The 8,868-nt window shown below is 40.6% G+C and overlaps 2 protein-coding genes across 2 annotated transcripts; both read right to left on the bottom strand.

The window, feature by feature from the left end:
- Positions 1–499: 499 nt before the first annotated feature.
- On the bottom strand, positions 500–4,313 carry LOC103361214 (claudin-1-like). Its single transcript, XM_008287241.1, has 6 exons — positions 4,187–4,313; positions 2,828–3,167; positions 2,585–2,749; positions 1,591–1,672; positions 1,399–1,512; positions 500–578 (listed from the first exon to the last, which is right to left on the bottom strand). The coding sequence occupies exons 2-6, from the start codon at positions 3,042–3,044 to the stop codon at positions 500–502; spliced, it is 657 nt and encodes a 218-aa protein (XP_008285463.1). The 5' UTR covers positions 3,045–3,167; positions 4,187–4,313.
- A 1,265-nt stretch (positions 4,314–5,578) lies between these two features.
- On the bottom strand, positions 5,579–8,844 carry LOC103361204 (claudin-1-like). The gene is made up of 5 exons (XM_008287231.1): positions 8,583–8,844; positions 8,340–8,504; positions 7,346–7,427; positions 7,154–7,267; positions 5,579–5,750 (listed from the first exon to the last, which is right to left on the bottom strand). The coding sequence occupies exons 1-5, from the start codon at positions 8,797–8,799 to the stop codon at positions 5,660–5,662; spliced, it is 669 nt and encodes a 222-aa protein (XP_008285453.1). The 5' UTR covers positions 8,800–8,844; the 3' UTR covers positions 5,579–5,659.
- Between the last annotated feature and the right edge of the window lie 24 nt (positions 8,845–8,868).

Here is an 8,868-nt window from a genome sequence, read left to right as displayed (position 1 = left end):
TGGCTAACCTTAGCTGCGATGATAGTAGTGGTACTAACAGCAGCAGCAGCATTAGTTGAAATAGTACTAGTAGTGTTAGTAGTTGTTGTATTAGTAGTAATTGTAGTAAGTTGTAGTAGTTCAAACAGTAGTAGTAGTAATAGTTGTAGTCGTAGTAGGAGTAGTACTAGCTGTAGGAGCAATAGTTAAAGTACTATTAGAAGAAAGTAAAGTGGTAGTAGTGGTATTCGCTGTAGTAGTAGCAGTAATGTGGCAAACATTAGCTTTGATGGTAGCATCAGTACTTGATATAGTACTAGTAGTAGTCATAGTTGTAGTAGTAATTGTATTGGTAGGAGCAGTAGTAATACATGTAGTAGTAATGGTAGTAGTAGTTGTTGTTGTAACAGTTGTAGTAGTTGAATTAGAAGGAGTAGTAATAGTTATAGTAGCAATGGTAGTATTAGTTGTAGCAGTACTAGTAGTACTCGTCATGGTTGCAGTAGTTGAAGTGGTAGCACTAATGGTTGTAGTACTTGGAGTTGAAGTAGTCATAGTAGTAGTTGAAAGAGTACAAGTAGTAGGAGTAGTAGTACACACTCAGTGGTTTCAATCACAGACTCAGACACTGAAACATGGTGTTTAGATCAGAACCAGAACCAGAACCAGAACCAGTAGCGATGTGATGACGGACCAGTTAAACATGTTCACGGTTTACAGCTGAACTAATCTGGACGATTAGTTTGAGCTTCATTTGCTCCTTTTCACAGTTTTCTGAGTCTTTAAACAGTAAAAACTGGTTTGTTGTGTTTGTTGTTTTTCTGGCTCACAGCTGATTAATGATGGATTAACGAGCTGATTGACTGATTGGAGACGGAGCTCAGAGCTGAAGCTGGATTGGATTTTGCTGACATGTTTGACTCCCAGCATCTGGGCCGAGTCGCTGAACTTGTTCTCATGTATTAAATGAAACGTGAGCGTCTCTGGAGTCCGTCTGAGGTTCTGTTCATTAGGAGGCGACGACAGACGCTGGCGTCCTGCAGCTCTGGACCCGTCCTCAGGGTTCTGGTTTATCGCACAGAGAAGCAGAAACGGGAACAAAACAAGCAGCTGTTTCAACATCTGGATCGGATTCCTCCAGAACCTTCAGCTCGTTTATTAAGTCATTAATTAGAGTCACACCTGCTGCTGTAGAGTTTAAACCAATCAGCTGCTCAAGTGTTTGTTTGTTTGTTTTTAATTCTAATTATAAAAGTAAAGAAAAACAAAAAAAAGTGTCAAAATTCTATTTAAATTATATTTTTGTGATTTTTTTTCTGTTTGTCTCTGTAATAATTTACTTTTATTTTCCATTTATTTACTATCATTTTATTGCATATTAATTTAGTCATTTGTTTATAAATAATATTCANTGTTTACCTGACAGGAGGTGGAGAGTTTTTCCTCCTGCAGGAGCAGCACAGCATCGATCCTCCCAGTAGAGCCAGACTGGACGCCGCCCAGCCCAGATACAGACCAGTACCGAGCTCGAACCTGCAGCAGCAACACTCAGCGTCAGCAGCACCAACATATACATAGATAAACATCATATATATATATGAGGTGACTGACCGGACGCCTCCGTAGAGAGGATCATAGAAGTCCTGGATGACTCGGGCAGCGTACCAGGAAACCGCCGTCAGAGTAAAAACACCTGAAGAAGAAAAACTGGACGTCAGCTGAAAACTGAACAAACACCAGCTGAAGAATAATCACAAGTTCACAACATTCAGGCAAATAACGAACCTACACGCCTAAAATGATTCATCAGCTGTGAAAAACGACTCCAAAACAACAAAAACACGTCAAGAATGTGTTAACAGTTGTCGTTGGAAGTGTCCTAAAGTGATAAAATGCATCTAAAACGACATGAAACTGTCTCAAAGTTACAGAAAATGATTTAAAAAGTCCAAAATGGCTCAAAATCGTCTACGAAACTCATCCAAACCAACTACAAATGTGTCTGGAGGGACATGAACGTGTCCAAAAGGAAACAAAAATGGTCTAAAATGGTCAAAAATAACTCAGAAAACACTTCAGATGACATGTAAATAAAGTTCTATCTAATAAAGTTCTAATGCACACCCACAGACACACCCAACAAGTAAAATGGGCCAAAAATGGTTCAACTCTATGTTCTAAAAATGGTACAAACTTGTCCACGATGGCTTCAGAATCTGTAAAACATTTCTTGAAGACGGTCCAAAGGTTCCTCACTGCTGTCTGACCCAATAACCTCCATGTTCACCTGTAAATGACTGATTTGAAGAACCGCTGAGATCTTAGAACGTTAATAAAGAACTCAGTGAAACCTGCAATCCTTAAACTGAACCTGTTAGTTCCTGTGAGTTTGTTTCATTCAGTTGTTTCCAGACGAAGACGTGAAGCTGCTTCAACGTCTACTTTATGTGTTATCAGGTGTTTCTACTCGACTCCCAGAGAACCCTCCACAAGAACTCCGATGTTCCCCGACTGACTGTTTGTCCACAAACGGTAAATAAAGACCTTGAACTCCTTGTTTTTTTGGTGTACTTCCCCTTTAAGAGGAGTTGTTGCAGCGCCGTACCGGACAGGATGAACATGACTCCTCCGCTCAGAGCGATCTGATCCTTGACTTGATCCGACGTTCGGCCGATTTTGGTGCATTTGAGTCCGAGAACGGAGACGACGATGGAGGCGAGACCGAGCAGCAGCGAGATGATCATCAGGGCTCGGCAGGCCTGCAGGTGAGCTGCAGGTGGAACAGCGTTTAGAGGACTAAAGAACACAGGAAGAACGTTTCGAGGAACATAATCGGTCGACTTCTTACCCGGGAGGCCCAGAACCGTCTTGAAGCGGCTGCACTGGACCGAGCCGAGCGACGTGGCGGCGCAGCTCATCCACAGACCTTCAAACGTCCACTGGCTGCTGCTGACCGACTCGGCCTGACTCCGCACCTTCCACACCTGGGACGAGGTGCAGCTGGACTGGAGGCACCAGGACACCACGCCCAGAAGCAGACCCACCACCTGCAGGCACACCGCCATGCTGCTGGACAGACCCACCACACCTGGACACACCTGGAGGCACCTGGAGACACTTGAAGTCACCTGGACGCACCTGGAGACACCTGGAGACACTTGAAGTCACCTGGACGCACCTGGAGACACCTGGAGACACTTGAAGTCACCTGGACGCACCTGGAGACACAACATCAACCAGTTCTGAGACCCAAAACATTGCTGTACACTGATTTAAAGTCTCATCATCGCCCATCAGCAGCAGCAGTAAGTTCTTGTGGTGTTCCTCAGGGTTCGATTCTGGATCCTCTACGTTTTAGTTTATTTGCTCAGACGTAATCTATTGTGTTTTACTGGTTGGAGAAACTATAACCTATATTTTTATCGTTGTTATTGGAGATATCTGGAAACACCTGGAGACACAACATCAGAAACTTTAACACCATCTAAACACAAAGCACCCAAAACAGCAACGGTGTCTTGCAGCAAAAGCTACAGGACAACAAATGGTACATAAATAATTTTTATTGCATTTGTTTGTATGATTTCTAACATTTGAAACATGTCAAGACTTGAGTCATTCGTACAGTCAGATTGACTCAGAAGCTCCCTTAAAAGAAAACAGATCCAACGAACTCCTCTGAGGAAACAGCTCAAAAGTCAAATGATGAATTCTAAAAATGGAGACGATGTTTGTACATGTTTAAATATTTCACTTTAAAAGCAGGATGATTGGAAACACCTTCACATCATGATGCTGCCACCACCATGCCCATAAACTTAGAGGTGGTAAATGTGCAGAATGACCACTAGGTGGCTCCACAGCGTATAAGAAAAATAGAAAAACAACAACAGTAATAAACAAACTGCACAAAATGTAACTACTACATTTACAACACGTAGAACTATTGCCTCTAATTTTTTCATTTCATCGTGATACAGCCACCTCAATATTTGTCTTTTTTTGTATCCTGGACCGAGCAGCACTTTTGTTTATGACACCAGTTTGAACTTCTGATATAACGTCAGTTGTCTGTTTGGGTCACATGCTTCACTTAAATCAAACCGAATGAAAACCTGAAACGTTCACCAGTTGATTAAAAACCACCAGACTTCAGATTTAAGTTTTCTATCTGTGACTAGACGTCTGTTCTGATCCAGGTTCTTACCGTCGGCTCAGGTTCTGAGGTTCTTCTCGGTTCTGGTTCTCTGCAGCGTCGCTGGGCTTCGTCCCTCCGATGTGAAGCGTTTCGGTGTTTCTGATCCTCTGAGGTTTGCTGCTGCTGGATTTCAGGGTCGATGAACTCTGAGCACACATCAGTATCGATGTTCAGTTTCACCTCCAGCTGGTCGCTGTGAGCCACAAATCCAAAAGCTTCACCTCATAAACAAAAACACCAAATAACACCGTAAACACACAGCAGCTATAAAAGGTTTCTACTCACCTTAGAAGATTCTCCCTTTATTGATTTTAACTTTGAGTCAGGGTCAATTTAATTTGACTTTTTGACAAATATTTTACAAAAAAAGACTCTCTCAAGTCAAAGTGAAAACAAATTTCTACAAAGTCAGTTAACTGAAAATATAAAACCTTTAGACCTTTGACCCTTTGAGGTCTGGACTCTGACTGGACCTCCAGAACTTCACCTTGTCGTCTTCAAACCATTCCTGTGGAGCTTTGGCTGTTTGCTTCGGCTCATTGATGGAAACCAAGTCTTCTCCACGTCTCAGTTCTCCTGCAGACTGCATCAGGTTGTCCTCCAGGATTTCTCTNTTACTTAATGTATTCCTATTTACTATTTTTATTATTTTATACATTTATCTATTTCTACATGTATTTAATTCCATATTTATTAAAACACTTGCCCTTTAATATTCTGTATTTGTCCCTTACTTGTTAATTTTTTGGTCAAATATGTGGATTTATTAATTTATGTGTCTATTTATTTTATTTATCCATTTACTTAGTTTATGATCAGCTTTACGTTTATATATTTATCTTTTTGTTTTTTTTACTTTTTTTTTTTCAAATTATTTTCTGATTTCCAAATGTTTACGTCAACCTCCACAGTTCTGTTAATACTTTAATTAATTTCCCATTTTGTGATTTATTGTATTAAATGTTAATAATAATTATTACTGATTTATTTTTTTGTGCCTCCATATTGATACCAGTGAGTTGATCGATCACTGAATTGATCCAGAATCAGGATGTGATCAGATTTAAACTGTAAATTGAGTTTATTTATTATCTTTAGTGTCTTCAGAAGGTGAAGCTCTCTGATTGGCTGCCTGTCGGTGAAATGCATGCTGGGAGTCGTAGTCTCTCATGAGCAGGTATTTTCTAACTCAGCGGTGATTTGTCGCCTCCTGGTGGCAGAAAAGACAAACTGCAGAGTTTCTAACTTTTAAATAAACAGAATCAAACACGTGGAGATTTAAATCTTGACTTCAACGTTTTAAAAAAAAAGACTTTGTATAATAAATAAATCAAATAAAATGGACCGACGAGGATCCACAGAAACAGTCTGACGGACCGAAGCTGCTCAGATTCAACAAACACTTTATTTACAACAGAACAGAAACAGGAAGTCTCCTGTATTCAGGCAGAAAATCAGGTTTTTAAAAAAGGTGCTTTTTGTTCAGACGTAAGCTTTGGAGCTGCCGCCGCCGTCCGACGCCGCTCGGTAGATGTTCTGGCCTCGACCGGAGCTGGAGTAGTACGAGAAGTGCCTGCAGGGGAACAAGATGAACAAAACAAAGACTCAGACAGGCAGAAGAACAACCAGCAGCTGACTGTCGCTGTTTCAGGATTTATAACTAAAAAAAAAAAGATTTTATGATGAAACAGCAGCGACGAAGTTTTAAAGTAAAACCAAAAACTTTTTTATTCCTTTCCACTGGTTTTGCTCACGGTACCTTTTTTCTGTTTTATCCAGTTTTATTTTAGTCATTTAGCTTCAAATATCTGCTTTATTTTATGAGTTTTGCACCATTTTTGTTTTTCGTATCCAGTTTCTCTCAAATTCTTTGATCATCAGCTTGTTGGTAAAAAAAAAAAAAAAAAAACTTGAGTTGCTCTAAAGGTGCAAAATAAGTTCTTAATATTTTAGTATTTATTTGAGGATTTAATATTACAAGCTGTCGTCTTGTCAGTTTGTCCAAATGTGTCCTAAACATCTGAAAATTACTCAAAATATGCCTCAAAAAAATGAGTTAGAAGTCATTAAAGTGACTTAAATTGTCCACAGATGAATAAAAGATGTTGAAAACTGCTCAAAATGATTTATTTTATTTTTATGTTATTGTATGTTCATCTAGATTTACTTAGTTTTTGATTAGTTATGTTCTCATTTTCAAATATTTTATATTTATTGGACCCCATATTTATTTATGTGCTTGTTTACTGATGTTCTTCTTTTCGCTGTCGGTCGTTTGTCTAAAAGTGACTCAAAATTTGTTCAAAATGACAAAATTTTCTCCACAAGAATCAACAGTTGTGAAAAATGACGCAGAAAAAAAGTCCGAAATGAATCAAAATTGATTCAAAGTGACTCGAAAAGTTTGAAACGTGACGTGAACATTTTCCAAAATAACAAAAAATTTGTCCAAATTGACAAAATAATCAAAAATTATTGTAAATGTTTTAAAAACAAAAATAAATTCGAAATGTTCAAAAATATGGACAGGGAGAGTTATTGTGGCCCATTTTAGGTCCAACTGTAGAAAGAAAAACGACCAAAGTGACTCAAAACATGTAGATAGTAACATGAAAACTGTCCAAAAGTCAAACTAAATGAAAATATTCTCAAAATGATTTAAAATTACAACTTTTGAGTGATCGTGGACCAGGTTTAGTCCAGTTTAGAGTCTAAAAATGACCCCAAAATAACTAGAAAAGTCTCCAAAATTACTTTAAATAAGTTAAAAATGACTGGAAATCCATAGAAATTAAAAACATTTTAAGTAATTACTGATAATTTAAATGATTTTGGACACTTTTTAGTCCAGCTTGAGTCTCATCAGCTGTAGAAGATGTTCCACCATTAGCTGGATGGATCTCCAACAACTGGCTCCTCTGTTCACTGGTTCTGCTGCATGTATTTACTGGTCCAGGAGGTTTTATTTATGTTTACCTGACAGGAGGTGGAGAGTTTTTCCTCCTGCAGGAGCAGCACAGCATCGATCCTCCCAGTAGAGCCAGACTGGACGCCGCCCAGCCCAGATACAGACCAGTACCGAGCTCGAACCTGCAGCAGCAACACTCAGCGTCAGCAGCACCAACATATACATAGATAAACATCATATATATATATGAGGTGACTGACCGGACGCCTCCGTAGAGAGGATCATAGAAGTCCTGGATGACTCGGGCAGCGTACCAGGAAACCGCCGTCAGAGTAAAAACACCTGAAGAAGAAAAACTGGACGTCAGCTGGAAACTGAACAAACACCAGCTGAAGAATAATCACAAGTTCACAACATTCAGGCAAATAACGAACCTACACGCCTAAAATGATTCATCAGCTGTGAAAAACGACTCCAAAACAACAAAAACACATCAAGAATGTGTTAACAGTTGTCGTTGGAAGTGTCCTAAAGTGATAAAATGCATCTAAAACGACATGAAACTGTCTCAAAGTTACAGAAAATGATTTAAAAAGTCCAAAATGGCTCAAAATCATCTACGAAACTCATCCAAACCAACTACAAATGTGTCTGGAGGGACATGAACGTGTCCAAAAGGAAACAAAAATGGTCTAAAATGGTCAAAAATAACTCAGAAAACACCTCAAATAACACGTAAATAAAGTTCTATCTAATAAAGTTCTAATGCACACCCACAGACACACCCAACAAGTAAAATGGGCCAAAAATGGTTCAACTCTATGTTCTAAAAATGGTACAAACTTGTCCACGATGGCTTCAGAATCTGTAAAACATTTCTTGAAGACGGTCCAAAGGTTCCTCACTGCTGTCTGACCCAATAACCTCCATGTTCACCTGTAAATGACTGATTTGAAGAACCGCTGAGATCTTAGAACGTTAATAAAGAACTCAGTGAAACCTGCAATCCTTAAACTAAACCTGTTAGTTCCGGTGAGTTTGTTTCATTCAGTTGTTTCCAGACGAAGACGTGAAGCTGCTTCAACGTCTACTTTATGTGTTATGAGATGTTTCTACTCGACTCCCAGAGAACCCTCCACAAGAACTCCGATGTTCCCCGACTGTCTGTTTGTCCACAAACGGTAAATAAAGACCTTGAACTCCTTGTTTTTTTCGTGTACTTCCCCTTTAAGAGGAGTTGTTGCAGCGCCGTACCGGACAGGATGAACATGACTCCTCCGCTCAGAGCGATCTGATCCTTGACTTGATCCGACGTTCGGCCGATTTTGGTGCATTTGAGTCCGAGAACGGAGACGACGATGGAGGCGAGACCGAGCAGCAGCGAGATGATCATCAGGGCTCGGCAGGCCTGCAGGTGAGCTGCAGGTGGAACAGCGTTTAGAGGACTAAAGAACACAGGAAGAACGTTTCGAGGAACATAATCGGTCGACTTCTTACCCGGGAGGCCCAGAACCGTCTTGAAGCGGCTGCACTGGACCGAGCCGAGCGACGTGGCGGCGCAGCTCATCCACAGACCTTCAAACGTCCACTGGCTGCTGCTGACCGACTCGGCCTGACTCCGCACCTTCCACACCTGGGACGAGGTGCAGCTGGACTGGAGGCACCAGGACACCACGCCCAGAAGCAGACCCACCACCTGCAGGCACACCGCCATGCTGCTGGACAGACCCACCACACCTGGACACACCTGGAGGCACCTGGAGACACTTGAAGTCACCTGGAC

Source organism: Stegastes partitus, unplaced genomic scaffold (assembly GCF_000690725.1).
Source record: "Stegastes partitus isolate 25-593 unplaced genomic scaffold, Stegastes_partitus-1.0.2 Scaffold491, whole genome shotgun sequence".
Lineage (NCBI taxonomy): Eukaryota > Metazoa > Chordata > Actinopteri > Pomacentridae > Stegastes > Stegastes partitus.
This window is presented reverse-complemented; position numbering and strand designations above follow the sequence as displayed.

What these genes read in the sequence shown, in the direction of transcription:
- LOC103361214 (XM_008287241.1), bottom strand. Translation starts at nt 3,044, where the DNA reads ATGGCGGTGTGCCTGCAGGTGGTGGGTCTGCTTCTGGGCGTGGTGTCC. An exon ending in GACGGTTCTGGGCCTCCCGG is followed by an intron (nt 2,750 to 2,827) that starts GTAAGAAGTCGA and finishes TTCCACCTGCAG; the next exon opens with CTCACCTGCAGGCCTGCCGA. An exon ending in AGTCATGTTCATCCTGTCCG is followed by an intron (nt 1,673 to 2,584) that starts GTACGGCGCTGC and finishes TTTCTTCTTCAG; the next exon opens with GTGTTTTTACTCTGACGGCG.
- LOC103361204 (XM_008287231.1), bottom strand. Translation starts at nt 8,799, where the DNA reads ATGGCGGTGTGCCTGCAGGTGGTGGGTCTGCTTCTGGGCGTGGTGTCC. An exon ending in GACGGTTCTGGGCCTCCCGG is followed by an intron (nt 8,505 to 8,582) that starts GTAAGAAGTCGA and finishes TTCCACCTGCAG; the next exon opens with CTCACCTGCAGGCCTGCCGA. An exon ending in CCTCTCTACGGAGGCGTCCG is followed by an intron (nt 7,268 to 7,345) that starts GTCAGTCACCTC and finishes TTGCTGCTGCAG; the next exon opens with GTTCGAGCTCGGTACTGGTC.